The 18,424-nt window shown below is 42.4% G+C and overlaps 1 protein-coding gene across 1 annotated transcript; it reads left to right on the top strand.

The window, feature by feature from the left end:
• Positions 1-5,897: 5,897 nt before the first annotated feature.
• On the top strand, positions 5,898-17,864 carry scxa (scleraxis bHLH transcription factor a). The gene is made up of 3 exons (XM_026185939.1): positions 5,898-7,186; positions 7,458-7,674; positions 17,109-17,864. The coding sequence occupies exons 1-3, from the start codon at positions 6,792-6,794 to the stop codon at positions 17,145-17,147; spliced, it is 651 nt and encodes a 216-aa protein (XP_026041724.1). The 5' UTR covers positions 5,898-6,791; the 3' UTR covers positions 17,148-17,864.
• Positions 17,865-18,424: the final 560 nt, after the last annotated feature.

The following is an 18,424-nucleotide window of genomic DNA, read 5'->3' as shown; positions in this document are numbered from 1 at the left end:
CATTGTAAATATATTCTGTTTAATGACAAGCATTATATTATAGAAAATCGGGCTTGTGGTCGCTGTCCTGTGAGAATCTCAGTTGTTCATGAGCTCATAAACATAATCATAAATTAATCTGAAAGTGCTGCTGATCCTGCACCTGCTTAGCTTACCAGTTTTATTAGAACGGACATGGTGAGAACTGTCCTCTCTCCATCGTTGCCAGCTTATTAAATACGTTTTTAACAGGTTTTTCAAACTCCATCTTCTCGACATACACCGTTAGCAAGATGAAACTGAACTGTTACAATAATAAATCACTGAAGCTAGTTTGCTTGCTAATGCTAGCTGTGTTTCCATAAGAAGACATGGATCTAACTGATCTCAGAGCAGTGAAAGCGCCAGCTCGCGTCACACACTGGTTTCTGGAAAGCACTGCTTGCCTTGCTTGTCCTTATGGAACACCACTGGCAAAAGGTAAGAGTAGGACTCCTTGGAAGCAATCTTAAAAAATACAAACCAAACCTGTAAAAAGTGTTGCAGCTGAGTTACCATTGAAAATTTTGGGGGTTTCTATCAACTTGAAATCACAACTTCTTCCCTTAATTTCTCTTAAGTGAAGCGTGCAAGTTAAGTCTTACTTATTATCTGTTGCTTGTAACTTAAATCTGTTGGAAGGTTCTGACTTGCTGAAATAAGTTGTTTTAAAATAACTTAATTAAATGTGTTACCAGTTCACATAATATCATTGAGTTGTTCCAACAATTCTCTTTTTTTTAGTAACCAACCAACAAAACAAACTGAAATTGATAAATTCTGGTAATTTTTGTTTTTACCCTAGTAACTGGGCATTACATTTGGACCTTTCTGCACTTTTCTTGAGTTATGATGTTAAATGAACCCATTGTTCCCATATGAATTCATACTTTAAAACCAAAATAAAGACTTTCTATTCAAAGACGATGCTTAGTTTTTAAATTTATTGCATCCAACTCACCACAAATAGCATCCCAAATGGTTCCCAGCTATGTGCTTGGTGTCAGGAGGTAATTGGTGCAGGCATGAAAGCCTTTAATTGCTCATCCAACTAATACTCTGATCAATTACCAATATCACAAAAGACAAAGCAGTGTATACTTGACATATAGGTGTTCCCCTGATCAAGCATTTAAAGGCAGACATAAATGGAGTGTGTATCCCTTTGCAGACTCTCATTATGCAGTGGAGGTGGACTTTATCCTCGGTTTTCCCATAGGAGTAGATCAGTGACCAGAAGCTGCTTGTGGAAAAAACACAGTGCATGTGTGAATTAACCTAATTTCTTTATTTTAAAGTAAAGGCATCTGATGAAAACCCCGTCAAGGTGGAACAGAAACTCAGAATGCAGTAGAAATGAAGCAAATTCAAAACGACCACAAGATAAAGGATTAGAAGCAGATTTCCGTCTCTCAAAGTTTCTTTTATTGGCCCACTGTGTTCACAAACTAAAAGGAGACATGCTCATACAGCAGGGCTCAGATGTATGACGACAGCCTTCAGACGCACTCAGACAAACGAGATAAAAGTCACACAGACTTTAATTTCCCAGCATTTCTTTCATTGTTTTACAGCATTCTGAGGGATGTCAAATCAAACAATAGCTTTTTACTACACGCTTGAACCCAGTGCACCGCAAGCGTGTTTGTGAGAAACTCTATCATAAAACGGGATATGAACGGAAAAAACTAAGAGAACGAGCGCAGTTTCGACTGATGTCTTCCAGTTGTGTGACCTCTCTTTCCTTCCCGGTCTTTTTTCTGTCTCTCTGCCTCTCTCAGTTTAATAAGGCCAGCTGTAGAGTCTGGCTCTCTTGGGAAACACAGTAGAGTGTGGCTGGCGCTGAGGCTGAATGAGGCTGAAATTGGGGCTAGTGGTGGTGGGGGCTGCAAGTTGGGGGGGCGAGCACTTCCGACCATTTTCCCCATACAATACACTTTGCAGTCCGGAGCGCTGGCAGGCTGCCACCAGCTCTCTCCTCTTCGTCTTCTTTGACACCCCCCCCCCCCCCATTCACTTCCCCCTTTTCCATCCTACTTTTCTTCCTTGTCCTGCTTTCCACCTTCCCACCTTCTTTTCTCTCTATCCCTACTCTTCTTCCCATTGTCATTATTTGTGCGCTCCCTGCTGCGGAGAGCACACACTTACTTTTGGTAATGACCCAGTCCAGACGTCTGCTTAGTGGCATCATAACAGAGATCTTCCCCTTTTCCCTCTTTCTATCAGTTTCGGTGGAGGCTATAGAAACGATTATCCGAGGACTACAATAAATAGCTCAGTTCCTTGGAGTGTCTTTCCCCTGCTAGACGCCTGCTCTCTGGTACGGTATCGAGTCCAGACCTGCTTCCGAGTTTTGACAGGTCCCTGACCTGTGCCAGAGTTGTTCACTTCACTTATTCTGACTGAGAGAGAGAGAGAGTGTGTGTGTGTGTGTGTGTGTGTGTGTGTGTGTGTGTGTGTGTGTGTGTGTGTGTGTGTGTGTGTGTGCGCGCGAGGCTGGGCCCTACTAAGATGGTGGGTGTTTTTCATCAGACTAATGAATAATACGTCTGAGCTGAGCAAAGAGTATCAAGCGAGAGGAGAAGAGGAGGAGAAGGGATGGGGGAGGAGAGGGGAGGGGTAATGACTATCAGATGGTGCTCTACTACTGTGCTGCTGCCACCACTACTGCTGCTGTGTCTTTAAAGGAGAACACCACTCAATTTCAAAATGCGTGGTTAAAAAACACACACAAAAAATAAATAAATCTAAAACTGTCATTAAAAAAAAGAACTTCCAAAGTCCCAGTGTGAGAAGAAAGAGCGATGCAAGTCGAACATAAAGTTCACTGCTCATTTTTCAATAATCAATCCTATTGGCCTTTTTTTCTGTGATGTTGGTTCATGGGATTCTCTAAAATGAATTTGCCAAACTCTCTTTGCCAGCTCGTACTAAATCACTTGCTTCAGCCTGACAAATGCCATAAGTCCACGGTCCAGAAGGTGTGTGCTCGGGAAATTACATCCTCGGTACAATCAACACCTCTTAAAAATACCATGAGTGGCTACCTGTTCATTCACAAATAAAAGAACTTTTGAAACTGCCTTTTTCTTCTGGCTCCGCTTTGAGCTGCGTCGCGCAGCTGTTTCCAGTGAAAAAGCTCCAAGTCTGAACATATACTTGCTTTTAAGTATGCGTTCACCAGTGCACGATATGGCCATTTGGCACTTGGTTGGTGCAAAGCCTCAAAACCTAATGCTAAGTTTATACAAGATGCAATTCCCACATTCTGGTAGGACTCTGTCATATAACACGGCATGTCAAATGTCACCGTTTTCATTATTTGCACTATGCAAATCATGCATCATACATGTACAACTTAAGTGTAAAACTGTAAGTGTTACACTGCAAATTGGGTCTGCAGTTCAGTACAACGATAATATCTGACACAGGAACATTCAGCATCACTGTGTAATGCACAGTCTGCATCGAGGAATATTGGTCAATATTTTTATGTAGTTTAAATGTAAATGTTGCCATTACTGAATTGTAATGCGACTCCTTTCTTCTTATGCAACATTCACTTGGCAAACATACGTGATTATAAATAGTGGATATACCCAGTCGAATGGGTTCTGGCAGTGATTCAGAGAGAAATGGATACTGTATTAGACCAGCCACACGCTCCTGGGATATGCAAACTAGGGGAAGATCATGCTAATGCAATGTAATGATGGGCCGCAGAGAGAGCGCAGCTGGTTTGGAAATACACCTCCACATTTTAGCGGTCAGTCAAAAATATGCAGATAGGCAGAGCACAGCGCAGAACAAGTCGTTTCAAAGATCATGTCTTCATCTCTCTCTAACTCCAGGGCTGTAAATCATCGCAGGATTCCTCAAGCATTGACAATACTAACATGCCACATTACCGCAACTCCTGACCTTTTGTTGCATGCCCCCCCTCCTTCACACACACACACATACCACATTTTCTGTCCGTCTCTGCCGCAGCTATCAATTAAAGGCATATATGCCAAAGCAATAATATTTAGAAGAGATCCAAAATGTTCTCCAACCCAAACCCAACTGTTTACCACATACTGTCCTAGTTTTCTCCCTCGCAAGAGCGATGAGCTGTCGGATACAGCGCTGGCTCCTGAAAGACAAAGTTTGTTTTCACTGAGGGATTTTGTTATTTTTGGTCCACTTTTATTTAGTTTTTCGGCATTAGGAAAAGTTTAAATAGCTACAAGAGCATCATTAAAGGTTCTTTTTCTTTTAATCTAAAACATTGATTGGAAGTTGGCCTGATCTCATGAACGGATGTGTTCAATAAGAGTTGAAGGGAAGTGGAAAAGGTTTTTTCCAACAAAGTGTAAAATTGTTACACTTGGGGGGTGTTTCCCTTGCTTTCTTCCTTGTTTCCATTACGTCCTGCAGCTGAAGATTATTTTTTATTTATTTATTTATTTTTCTTAAGGAGATTTATTCATGGTAGCAGTGTGAACTCTGCAAAGGTGGTGTAACGTGAACTGTAGGAGCAGAACCGCATTGTTTGATTGCACCTTCAGGAGGAACCGATCAGTGCCAAAACTTAATGCTTCTCTGCTTCTGTGAAGCACTCGTATGTAGGAAGAGCAGCACATTTTGTTTTCATTATAGTAGTCCGACTGGAGTTTAATTCCCACCTATGCTGCACTTTTCTGTGCTTCCTGTATGTACTGCAATCAACCGCTGCAACCAGCGTTGGCTTTGGTTCATTCACTCAACACCACAGCATAAACACCACGACTAAGATTGAAGGGCAGGGATGGACACCGAGGGGAGGGGAGTCAGGGAGAAATATGGGCAGAAGAGGGAAAAAGACAGAGAAATCGAGAGTGATGAATGCCGACTGTAACATTGTGTAACTCTGACAGATTATTCATTGTGCTATTAGTTTTCAGCAGCAGCTTACTCTTGCCAATCTACACAAAAGAGGCATACCAGTAATGGCAGTTGGGTTTAGAGTTTTCACTGAGGTACTGCTGAGGATTACAGACTTCATAGCTGAGCTTTACATAGGTTGTCAACCTTTAACCGCTGTACATTTAAAGTAGGAAGAAACACATAAAGGTCACACAGTCTCTTGGCAATAAGAGTTAAGCTGCGCGATCATGACTAATAATATCACAAAGAGTTTAAGCAGAAAACACAATTAGACTTTGACGCTCCTGTCTTGCCTTGTCTCTTGCTAATTTACTCCCACTTGTGTCTGTCTTCTCGCCTCTGTCTCTGCTTCCTTTGCTGTACCTCGTTTTGAACTATTAACTTCCTTCTCAAAGAGAGGATGACAGATAGATGAAGGCAGTTTAAAGTCGCAGCTCTCCTACTACAATCTCCAATCGCATGAACCTTAAATTCACGTTAAATGTCTGAGTCCCATGAGGATAGATACATTGCAAAGCTCTTTAGTGCCACAGCTCGTACAGATAAAAGTCTTGCGGTCGGATAAACCTACATTTTGGCGTCATCCATGAGCTCAGCGATGCCTCCCGGCCAGCTGTCCCGGGATGAAATCAGAGATGTAGACGGAGGGAAAGAAAAAACACTCACACTCGCCACTCTGTCTTCACAGCTTACTGCAGTCGAGGAAGTGGTTGAACGAAACATGATTTTTTTTTTCCTGCAAACGCAAAACCCAGTTGTACCTCTTGCTGGTAGCGTGCCCTGTCAGACTAATGACAGAAACCAGGAAGAACATATCACGTGAGAAACTGAAAACAAGTTAACACAACAGAAATTCTTTTAAGATATTCAGTCGTTATTCAAAAGACAGTTTGGTAAATTTGATTCTGGACACATTTCTGTGGAAAAAAGAAAATAAATATAGAGAAATAGATCAACCTGACATCTGATTGTACCGTCCAAGATAACAGCTTTATTACTAATGCCACATGACAGCATTTTATCCAACACATCGACCGTATTTCTTAAATTTTAGAGGGCCCCGTGGGTGATGCAAGATCTGTTTTAGGGTGGATTTCCCCTGGAACATATCAGCATGCAGCCAAAACAAACTCCTGCGGATGGTTTGCCTCTTGCCTCCGGTCTCTCCGGCCTGCTTCTAGAGAGCAGCCAAGGGACCCTCAGTGCTCAGAGGGAGGAGCAGTGCAGTCCTTTTGCCCTCCCACTGGCTTTAAGACCAGAGACAGACGGAAACACTCAGACTGCAGGCACATGTGGAGCAGAGACACACAGAGAGGGAGAAAGGACAGAGAGCACGAGAGAGTGAGGCGGCTGGCGCAGAGTCGTTCCTGGAATTGAAACGGGCAAATATAGAAACGAAGGGCAAAGAAAGACGCGCAGAGAAGCAATGAGAAACGAGACCAATTTTTGCTTCAACATGCAAGTATAAACTGATTTTTTGATTCTTATTTTGAAGTGATAGCTGCAGGAGACACAGATCTTTGGGATGTGAAGTGCATGTGAATAGATCCAGAAAGAACAAGAAGGACTTGGAACCTGCAGCTCTCCATGACCCGAGTGCTCTGAGGTCAAGTTGTCGTGACCTCTTAACCTGCTTTAGGATCAACTTCAATAAGGGGAGATTACAAGTTGAGGCAAATTAGACTCGCAAGGGAAACATCCGATTCTCCTGGCTTAATTTATTTTGTGAAGAAGAGAAGTTTTGGGGGAAATATCTCTGGTGGACACCTTCAGCCAGCTTCAGCCAACAAGCTTCATCAGCTCAACCTTGCCTTGAGGAAGCCCCCACAAGACTGACCGGTAACTGTCACGCTGTTGCGCCCAAGATGACATTCGCCATGCTGCGCACGGCACCCCCCGCGGGCCGCTTCCTGTACGGCGACATCGCCCTTCTCTCCGAAGACGATGACGAGAACGGCAGCGAGGGCTCGGGCTCCGAGGAGCGTACCAGCAATTCCTCCAACGCCGCCTTTCGCTTGTCCTCGTCTTCCCCATCTGCCTTTCACATCAAGGTGAACAGGAAGAGGAAGCTGTGCGGGGGAGGAGGCGGAGGGATAGAAGTAGGGGGCATGGCCGCGAGACTGGTCCCCCCGGAGTCATCTCCACCTAAGGAATATCGCCAGAGGAACGCGGCCAACGCGCGGGAGAGAGATCGCACCAATTCTGTCAACACAGCATTTACAGCGCTGCGCACACTCATCCCCACCGAGCCTGCAGACAGGTAAAGACCTGCATGAGTTACTGTTTTGTGACATCATGCACAAATAAGACAGGGACAGAATGATTTCCACCTGGAGAGCCAAATAAATGATGGTTTTATATTTAGGCCTTTAATCTGAAACTCTCCAAACTCGAACAGGGAAGAAAAATTCTAGCATCTAGCATCATTCTCTTGCAGGTTTGAACATATCCTATGAGGCAGATATCTTTACGTTACCCTCCAAATTTCTTTTTTTCCTCTGTCAACACCACAACTGTTTTCATGATTGCAGGAAGTTGTCAAAGATCGAGACGCTGCGTTTGGCCAGCAGCTACATAAGCCATCTGGGTAACGTGCTGCTCCTGGGCGAAGGGCTTCATGACGGACAGCCCTGCCACGCTCCCTCACCGCCGTTTTTCCATGTCAGCTCCTCCCCCAACCGAGGATCCGACCAATCAGCGCAGCCCAAGCACATCTGTACCTTCTGCCTCAGTAACCAGAGGAAAATGGTGAGCGGATAACGAACTCTCAGTCAGTTAAAGAAGAAGAGGGAAATCCGGGAAAACATTAAGTTAAAAGTGCGTTTTGCTTAAAAATCCTCTAAAACTAAATGGCGGGAAGTTAAAAAGAAAAGTCTTGTTTTCTTTATTTATCTTTGTTAAATTTTCCAAAATACAAATGATAGAGATTTAGCTGAAGACCAGTGCGGTCAGAGACACTGTGTGGTGGTTTAGGACAGCTGACCTGAGATCAGTGAATGTGCCCATAAACCAGATTGGCCCAGAGGGACTGTAAAAGCAAAACCACTTTTTAAAGGACTCAGTGTTATTGTATCATCGGGGGTTAGTTTTAATTAAGCAGGTGGTTTCTGAAAATCTCTGAGCATTACAGTCCACAGCAGTGGTTGTTTTTCTCTCCGAGAGCTGGGTTCAAACGGCACGCAGGCTTTTTCCAGACTAAATGTGTACGAGTGTTGTGTCTAAACCCATCTATGGTGTTGTTTGTGCTCTCTTTTTAAAAAATATGAATTTAGAGTTTACAAGGGTATTTATGCAGTGACTGAGATTTATGACCAGGAGCCCGTGAAATCCGTCCAAAACCATGCGTATAATTTCAAGAATGCATTGACGTCAGCCCGAATACGAGAAGGTTTTAATCATAACTTCTCGAGATTGACCTGAGAGATACAAATTGGTAACTGGCAATTACTTTGTTCCAGTGAAAGTCACAGTCACAGGACAAAATGTAGGTGGAGAATCGATAACATTTTAGAGCAAAAAAACCAAAACAACCAACTTTTCTTCTCCACTTTTGTCAATAATCTTGATAAAAATCTACATTTCTCTACAACTATTAAAATGGATAAGCTACACCTTAGGGCGAACCTGTTTCTGCTCATATTTGATTGAGTCATCGCGGGAAATTAACATAATCAAAGCCACTCTCGCAGACGAAAATCATCAGCTTGATGAGAAAATACAGAAAATGAGGGATCAGCTGAGTGAAGTTAAATATATATGACCCCAGTTCTGATTTTGACAAATGCTACAGAAGATGATAAAGAGTTGACTTCCCCCCCCCCCCCCCCCCCCCCCCCCAGCCCATAGCTGCCGCCCATTTAGCAGGATTTATGGGTAAGGGGCTGACATCTGGCAGACTCCGCCGTTACCCCAGCAGTGTGTGAAAGCTAATACCCTCCTCAGTGTCTCAACCCAGAGACCCTTTAGCTGGGGGATAACCTGAGACTCAGCAGTCTTAGTGTCCCCCCCACCCCTCCAAACTTCTGCGAGTGAAAAACTAGACGTCCTGAGCGTCCAAACCCAGACGTCCTCAGCTCGCAGATAACTCGCCTGAAACCTATACCCCGTCCCTTCTTTTTTAACCTGTCTGTCCTCGCTGACTCCTTCACTTCCTCCTTCACTTCCTCCTTTGTCCTCGCAAACATCTCATTCTGTTTCATTTCTTCACCTTCAACATGTGCACCCCGGCTCCCCTCAAACACCACCACCACCACCTTTGTGCATATCGATCGACCTGATGGAGGTCAGAGCTGCCAGTAGGAGCTTTGTAATACTATCTGCTGCTGTCAGCTCGCTGCTGTGGTTGCATGACTGACCTGTAAATGCATGCTGGGTAGAAAACTATTTCTCATGTCAAAACACTCGAGCGCAGACACTTCAGCTTACTCTGTGTTACACACTGTCAGTCACGTTATGATGTTTCCCGGTAGCTCAATGAAAAGTCTCATTATTCTCCCCTGTGTGCTGTGTACGTTGCATCAAGCGTACTTGGCTGACTTCCCCAAACGAATCCAGAAGAATCGCAAGCGAGAAGACAGAAGATGAGTTAGCACAAGGGTGTAGAAATGGTTGCTTAGTTTTGGTTTATGCAAACAGTTTTATGAATCACACACAAACAACTATAATGTCTTTGCAGTTCTGCTTAAAGTGAATTTAGTAGCTTATCAGTATCACAATGTGAAGATCTTTTTTTTTTTAAACTCTATATTGCATTTTCTTTTACTGCATACAACCAGTAAAAAATGTTAAATGGTGCACTTTCTTGGTCTAATTTCAGTGGTGGATTAATCTTCACTTGGTTAGTTAGACGGTTAGCAGCAGGATGTTGTGTGGGTACAAGTACAGCATACACTGTGTGGCTATGTTTAAAGTTAAGCTGTATTGGCACACAGGAATAAGCTGAGCTGGGCTTTGGATACAAGAACAGGACTTGTTAGCTGGACCCTTCAACAAAGGCCCGGTGGAGTCATAATAATATCACTCCACCAGGCTCCAGTGCTCCTCCTCGCCATCATATCGGCACACACAGTGCAAAGAGGCTCATGTATCCACGCTGAATGTTTATTGTGCGATTTCCAAATTAAATTGATGCATCCATCCATCCATCCAACTTCATCTGCTTTATCCGAGGCCGGGTCGCGGGGGCAGCAGCCTGGTGTGTGTGTGTGTGTGTGTGTGTGTGTGTGTGTGTGTGTGTGTGTGTGTGTAAATTGATGCAATTATCTAAAATATATTTTAGGAGAAAAATGAGGTTCATTTGGCCTCCTCTGATTGGCAGAACCTGAGAGCATTTCGTTTTCTCTGGAAAAGTGGCTACAGTGGGTCTAAGTGGGCTAAAGAGCAGAGTCGGTGCTGGTGATTACAGAGAGGAAACGATTGTGAAGGTAAAATGAGACTTTGTGTCCTGAGTGCTCTCTTTGTATGTTTTTATGGTCATTGAGGTTCATCACAGCTGTCAGGTCTGCTTAGACCAGCTGCTTCAGTTACACTTCTTTCCAGCGTCGGAGAGGGCGAAAGTGAGAAAAGTATACGCTCATTTCCTCTTATTATGTGTGTGAATACTGTATAACTGTTTCAAAACAAACAGTGTTGTTAGTAATGACTACTGCACACGGAGTGCTACGCTTTACATCTTACAGAGTCGGAGGAATAGTGATGGGATTTCATTATGTGTCGGTTCTTTATACACGTCTTAAGGAGCTTTAAAATGAATTTCACTCATTTACGGTGAGTTTCCTGAAAATGATACAGAACATGATTAAAACCCTCTCAATATCGCTGCGTCGTCAAATGTCAGCCGTTTGATGAATGATGGGTCTTTTTTTTTTTTTTGTCAGATTTTAGGTTAAAAATTTTCACCCACCTTCAAGTCGTCTGAAAAATTCGAGAGGTTTAGTAGAGGCTTGTCAGGAAAAAAAATGTATCTATTTTTAATTTTTTATGCCAACATAAAGAACAAAATCTCTCTCTTGATGCCCTAAAGTGTCAGGTGAAGCATGAAAAGCTACTTTGTGAAATTTACTCTCAGTATCTTTTTTGTTTTGATGCCAAATACCTCCTTGAATGTTCATATATATCACAGCAAAAATCTGATGTGTAAGGGGTGGAGCACACGCAGTTTGGCAAAGACAAAGTGGATAGCAGCTCTTGCATGCTGGTGCCTTTGATACTTGGATTTAAAAAAGGGGGGGGACATGCTTGATGGCTACATCTGTAAATGAGATGTACAATACTGAGGACAGACGACTGAGGTGAGCCGAGCACGGCTCAAATCCCCGTGCTGTCTACTTGATTGATGCAGCTATCCTGTGCAAAGGCTCTTTGCTGTCAGTGCAACTGTCAGATGCCTGGACTCAACATGTGACAGGAGAAGCTCACAGTGGCAGCTTTTATAATCATCAGCTCTTTATTGTCTTAAGTCAATATCTGGTAGAGGTCACCTTCAGTGATGGTGAAAGTGCTGAGGTGGTTGTCTGCTGCAGTTATTTTACAATCTGAATTTATGCAAAACGTGATTCAAAACAAACATCTTTTAAAATGTGCTAATCTATCTGTCTCTAGTCTGCAGCGTTCAACTGTGGCCTATTTCTTTTGGCCCGAAACAGAGAGCGGGTTAATTCAATTCAAAGGGCTAAAGTAAATAGAAATAGCAGTTTGTCTGCCAATAAGAGCAATCACACTGCATTCTCCTTTCTAGCTGGATGTGACGTGCCCAAGCGTTTTCCATCATTTGAATTTCGAAGAAGCTCGTCTGATTAATTAAAAGCAACATCTTATGTTCGGAAACAAAATTTTTAAAAAAATGAAAGAAAAATTTGGTGAAAATATAACTGCTCTGGTGCTTATGGTGTGGTTGGTGTAAATAGACCAGCGCTTCTTTTGAAATGGTTAAATTTAGATGCGTTTACAAGCATTTTAAGGCACGGCCCAGAGTTTTACTCGCACTCAACGGAGGTCATTTATTTGGAATTTCTGGAAATCAAAAAGCAAACGTAAGCAGACAATGCATTCTGCCTTTGATATCGCAAACGGTTCTGATTTATATCTCGGCTGCAGCACAACTACGCATGGTGATTTTTGTATGTGGATGGAGAGACGGGGGCACTAAAATCTCACTGTGCAACTGGAAACACCTCTTCTCTGCTGGTGTGAGGGCGAGGACCACTTGCATTTGTTTTTGCATGAGACGGATGTGAGTGACACATCTAGAGTGAATTTTTTAATGTGTCTTAAGCAGCAACCTTGCAAACACACTCACAGACAGATACACACACACACACACACACACACACACACACACACACACACACACACACACACACTGGCTGGCTCTCTGTGTCTGGAAGTCATTGGCAGCACAGAGCGGAGCAACAAATGAGCTAATTGTTCTGTAAATGATTTATCCTCTGCTGAGGCCATACAGCCAGTGTTTAATTCAGCGGCTGCTATTAGAAACACATTGACGTTGGGCTTTGATGGTGATGTTAAAGGAGCCTGGAAACCACTCACTGTGAAACGCCCTCCCTGCTTACGCTCACGCCCACACCAATCACACATATATATACACACACATGTGGGCGCACAGCACACCACCGCACTCAGACACTTTTATCAAAAGCATTTCACCCTACCTCCTAGTCTTTCCAACCAGACAGCCGTTCACCACTTCTAGACAGCGTGCAAAAAAGAGAGAAAAAAAGTCTTAAATATGATTACTTAGTTAAGGAGTTCTGGATCATGACTGCGTTTTCAACACTTTCTAAACTAATGGTGTGCAGGAAGTTGTGGAAACAGAGATGGAGAAGTAGAGCGAGAGAGAAAGAGAAATAGCCAACGACTCAGCGGGATAATCAACTTAGCTATTTATCCTCCAGTTTGGACAGTTGGTTTTTAGGCTGCGCTCAAACTACACTTTGCTTCTTTATAGAGATCAAATGAACCATGGGCCTAAAGAGGGCTTAAATGCATGCATAGGACATGTGCGGGGCCGCGCTAATGACTGCGGTTTTTGCAGTTATTTGGATATTAGTCTGTTTTCACTGGAAAAAAGCATTGCGTCACTTTTGTGCACGGAGTCGACGTCTCGGTAGAACGTCATAGATGAAAACTAAATTGCCCTCATTTGCTGATAATGCTAGCGTTGAGTTGGAGGGAATGTTTTTCGTGCCTCGTGAGCAAGAGCTTCGCTATGCTAATGAGGTGCATCGAAGGCAGCTAACACGCTGATGGCAGCGTCTAAATGTATTCTCAGCCACGCTCGGTGTGTGTGAGTTTGTGTACGAGTGTGTGCCCTCGAGCGTGGACCTGTCTGTATATTTTCAGCACAGATGGAAACGGTTAAATCCTAATTTAACACCAGCAGAAGAAGCCGGGTCAGATAACTAACAAAATCTATTAGCAAAACTATCATTCTGTAGCCATTCGGTCTTTGGGGAAAGGGCCGCTCACCCAGAAAATTAAAGCAAAAATACAGAAAGTCGAGCCAGGCTTTAGAGAAACACAGCGACAAAGCAGGATTTATGCTGCTTCTTGAAACAATATGTACTGAAGCTAATGACATACTGGTTTTTTTAGGGTCTACATCTTAGCACTGATGATCAAGCGCTGGTTAGTGCATAATGTAGCAAAATTAAGTCATCTGAGACTAGTGAAAATGAAGTCTGGCTTGTTATGGAGTCATTAAAACAGATTTTTAAAATGCTGGGGAAAATAAAGTACATGTGTGGCTGCCTGGTGCAAGCAGCATCTAATTAGGCAATCTAAGATTAATCAAGAGCCATGCTTACTGGCAAAGCTGCAATGAACATGAATTTGTGATGTGTCCAAGTCACGTAGTGGCAGACTGGGGCCTTATTTTGTGTTTTATTTCACTCAATTGAAGTCTCTTATGTTTTATTTATCAATTAATGATCATTTATGGGGGAAATTACAGCTTCTATAAGCCACCAGAGGCCCTGACGCATACACATACTTTCACTCGCTAAACTGAAAGGATATTACCAGTTTTCATTTCATGGTTAAATACCAATCTCCTTATACGATTGCGGGCCAGTGCCCAAGTAGAAATTATTTTTTCCAACCAGTCATTCCTGTCCTCGTGCAGCCAGAAACTAAATTAGATGTTTGTATTTGACAGAACAGCTTAACACAGGAAAAAAAGAGAATGGAAAATCCAGTTATAGGTGAAGGAACGGCAGGATTGGGTTTCGGAAAAACAATACTAAAGACTGAATTTGTGGACTTGATAAGATGCTGTGAAGACAGTGTTTACTGTCTTCACATTAGGGTTAAGACAGGCTGCTTTCTCCTTGTTGGTCCAAAAATATTGTTCAAGTTTGGTAGTATCATCATATCATATCTAAAGTAAACATCAGCAGGTAATCATATTAATGTCAGACAAATCGGCCTCCTGGGAAGACAGCGGTATGTGTGTGTGCGCGCGAGCCTGTTTGGAAAGAGAAAAGAGAGAGCAGAGATGTCATCCGAGCATGCCCTATTAGTCTTCAGGAGATTGTTTTGACTACCAGGCCGGCCTTAAAGCCCCCCTCCCCAAATCCCCTCCACCTTCTGTTTTGACTGAACCGGCTTCACTCCAGCTGAACCGCCTACACCAGCTACAGCTGTGCCTCTAAACTGTCACGGAGCACTAACAATGAGACGTGGGCTGATTCCTACCGATTCCGCTGCAATTTGATGTAATTTGGGAAATCATCCAATTTTCACACACAGGTTTCAAGTGAAATTTCTCACGTACCCACTTTAACTCTAAACTGCCTCAAGTACTTTTCCTTCCACTGACAAATGCCTTTAATTTTCCCCGTTGCTTTCCAACAAACACCCAGGAGCATGGCTGCGTTTTTGTCTTCCGACTGATGGTTTTGATGGTTTGTGAAAGGGAGCAAGCACAATGAGATCACAGCGTCAATGAAGCCGAGGTTTTTCCAGGCTGTAAGTGACACAAAATAGACATCTGAGCAAGACTACATGTCATGTCAGATGGTTAAACTGACAGATAATTTGAGGCAGATCATTAGTCTTGTGTAATCTTTTACGGTGATCATATCAAGACTCTTCAGTTGTACTAGGAATGGATTTGTGCCTGAAGCAAGGGTTCTTAATGTGGGGGGATCCCCCAGCGCTCCACGAATCACAGGCAAGAGATTTACTATAAATTATAAAACTGCGCTCTTCAGCAAAAAAGAGCAAATCTACAGATGGGATCCACGGACACCAACAAAATAAGGATTTTCTGTCCTTTTCTCCCACTCGTTTTGTCTTTGGGTCATAAGAAACTCTTAATATGATATAAGTGCCTCTTATTTATTTATGGTACAAACAATCCAGAAGGCAACTGAGAGTATAAATGGTGGTAAACATATGCTTATTTGCATTAGGATTAATGCTGAAAGACCTCTATGATCTTTAAAATGAGGAAACCCTACATGTGCTGATTGATGTTCTTATATTTCCTTATGCTAGTAATATCTCATCTACTATCTACTTAGTTTTGAAAACAGGACAACAGAAGAACAAATAAGACACATTTGGTCACATGAAGTAGCTGCTTTTAAGCGTGGCTACTACATACTAAATTATACCGCTGGTGTTGCTCATACTTGCACTCGCAGCCAGTAACACAGTGGTAATGATTCATGTCTAGCAACGGTAATGGTTCAATTGCAGTGTAATCTAATGATCCTCTGCTGATCCAGCTGGAGGAAGGATTGACAACAACAGTTTCTGCGTCTCCTCACACTCACTCACCTCCGTCAGTGGGAGTACCAATTCCTGTCCAAGTCTTATGATCTCATTCTTTGATTACCGCCTGATACCCTTCCAACCACCAACCCACCTATGTTGATCTCAGGCAAACGGATTTTTCCAAACACCTACACCTTGTGCGCCGTCTGAGAGGAAATGTGTAACAGGTGTTCGGCGTGATGAGAGGAAAGGAAAGTGGGAGGCAGAGAGGGTTAGTTGAGATGATATGAGAGGGGGTAGAGAAAAGTCAGGAGAGGACATGAGTGCTTATATTAGCATATGGGATAATGGTAGCCTTATTCTTCAGCTGAAGAATTAAATAACAAAGATCCGTTGTCAGCTATGAGTTAATCCTTAAAACATCCGTCTTTTTTCTCCTTTTTAAATTTTTTTTTTTACAAAAGCATGGATGATATGTGTTGCATATCACTCAGTGGTGTGTTCAATAAAATCCCTTGACTGTTGCCTGAAAAGCCAGTGGTAGATGGCCCAAGTGAGCTGAGAAGAGGTTAGGTGAAGAGGGAAAAAGTGATGTTATTTTCCTGGCCAGATAGCGAAGGTCTCCCAACCAGCCAGGAAATCAGGGCCTCCTGCTCTGATACCACAGATAAATGAGAAGCATATCATCATGCTCTGCTGTCATGAACCAGCTCATGATGTCAATCTGCAGGCTGTAATAGTATTAAAGAAAAGCTCATTTCTCTCTGCCACCACAATTAATGTTGTGTGCTACATTACAGAATGTGTTTATGTGAGTTTGCTGCACGCAGTCAAGGCTAATTTACTCTCCCATCAACTAAAAGCAGAGTACATCTAAAACCACATGAACTTGCTGTGCCAGTGATTCCAGTACGAAACCATATATTTTTGAGTGCATTTTTTATGGTTTACATTTAAAAAAATCATCTTTTTTACCTGTTATGATTTTTTTTTTTACTGTAAAATTGCTGGGCTTCTTTAGAGCCTCTGTGATGAAATATGGTTTGAATAAATTCATTAAACGTAAAGTATACTTGTGTTAGTGAAACCAGAGAAAGCTTCGATCAAAACTGGCAAATTTTCATGAAATGACGATTAAGAAGTTTGTTTCTTTGAGCTTACCTCAAATTGTTTTTTATATTTGTGAGACTGGACAGATAAAGTCGACTTACAGGAGGGAAGACTTTCTGAAGCCACCCTCCTGAGAAATCTATGAAATATATCAAGTAAAAACACCAACAACATCCATAAAGAATCAATGTTCGATGGCAGTTAGCCTTTTTTCCACCTACCGTTTAAGTTTTCTCCAGCTCTAACTCATGAGAGCAAAACCCAAACTGTTGTTTCAGTTTGATTTCAGTGAACCCGTCAATGATGTGAGATGTTGTTTCTGTCTCTTGCAGAATAAAGACAGAGACAGGAAGACCGCCATAAGGAGCTAACAACGACGACACGAGCCACGTGGATAAAATGCTCATCACTTGCTTACAGCGATTTTTAAAATTACTGCAACTTGAACACTAACCAGACTCAAAGACTTTTGAAGGACTCCTTGCAGCACTTCCAGGATTTTCCAGGAACATTTTAACTAAAGTTTGCATTTTGTTAAATGACCTTTTTTTTAAAAAAAAAAATTTTTTTTACAGTTTGAGAACTTTCAAATGGCTTTCACATGCATACCAACACCACCAAGAACCTCTTAATACCACTTATAAAAGACTCTTGACTGTATCAGTGACTCTGAGAACTTACGGCACATGATCTGAAAACACACTCATAAACTTGTATTCCCGAAAAGCTGTGTGTTATTAATGTGTAAACTGAAGTATAAATGTATATTTATGTGACATAACATTATATAATGAAACTATGTTATTTAACGGCTATATGACTTTTTTTTTGACAAACAATGTGACATCGTTTTGAGGTACAATCGTTGGCTATATGACATCACAAAAATATGCTGGAACATTGTTGGCATTGGTTATTTCTAATAATCATTTTTGAGAGTTGAACTTAACTCAAGATGAGCAATAAATTGTTTGTATATCTGGGATTAAATTTCATTCATATGCTGCTGGTATGTTAAACAGATTGTACTCTAAAATGTTCTCCTAATTCTTGCCAGTCCCAACCAATAAACGTTGTAGAAGTTTCCACCGTGACTTTCCGGTGAGCTGCAGATATATTTTAAAATCAATGCTGTATTATGCTTTTGTGGCTGGTGGAGAGAATTAAGTGGAACTTCCTCTCTGTCTGATCCCATAGCTCACATAAACCTAATTACCCTTATTCACCTGCGACGCTCTCTTTCTCTCTCACATGCTTGTTCCTTCTCTCCTCGAGAACTCGGTTCTAGTTGGTGCTGCTGTTGCTCAGACTGACTAAAGTTGCAGATGAGGTTGGCAACAGAGGCTTAAGGAGGAAAGAAAAAGGCAAGGCAAAGGGAGAGGGGAGAGGAAAATGAGCAAAATTGAATCTGCAGGTTGGCTACTTGGACATCTGCCTTTGTCCCTTTGCTGTCCTCTTCTTTACCTTTCCACATGCTTGTTCTCTCTTCTCCTCTGCTCTTCCTCTCTTTTCCCTGGAGTGCCACTGCCCAGAGTCTGGTTATTGATGGCTTTCCAGTGTGCTTAGCCCCACACCAGCTACATTCTTCTGAACTTGTCCTTTTATTGATGCATCCATACATCATCTACTTGTTTTCTTATTTTTTCTG

The sequence above is a fragment of the Astatotilapia calliptera genome, chromosome 11 (genome assembly GCF_900246225.1).
Source record: "Astatotilapia calliptera chromosome 11, fAstCal1.2, whole genome shotgun sequence".
In the NCBI taxonomy this organism is placed as follows: domain Eukaryota; kingdom Metazoa; phylum Chordata; class Actinopteri; order Cichliformes; family Cichlidae; genus Astatotilapia; species Astatotilapia calliptera.
The sequence above is the reverse complement of the archived record's forward strand: the minus strand, read 5'-3'. Positions and strand labels throughout refer to the sequence as shown.

Excerpts from the sequence above, each read along its gene's own strand:
- scxa (XM_026185939.1), top strand. The coding sequence starts at position 6,792 with ATGACATTCGCCATGCTGCGCACGGCACCCCCCGCGGGCCGCTTCCTG. Across the intron at positions 7,187-7,457 it reads CCCACCGAGCCTGCAGACAG|GAAGTTGTCAAAGATCGAGA; the intron begins GTAAAGACCTGC and ends TCATGATTGCAG. Across the intron at positions 7,675-17,108 it reads TCAGTAACCAGAGGAAAATG|AATAAAGACAGAGACAGGAA; the intron begins GTGAGCGGATAA and ends TGTCTCTTGCAG.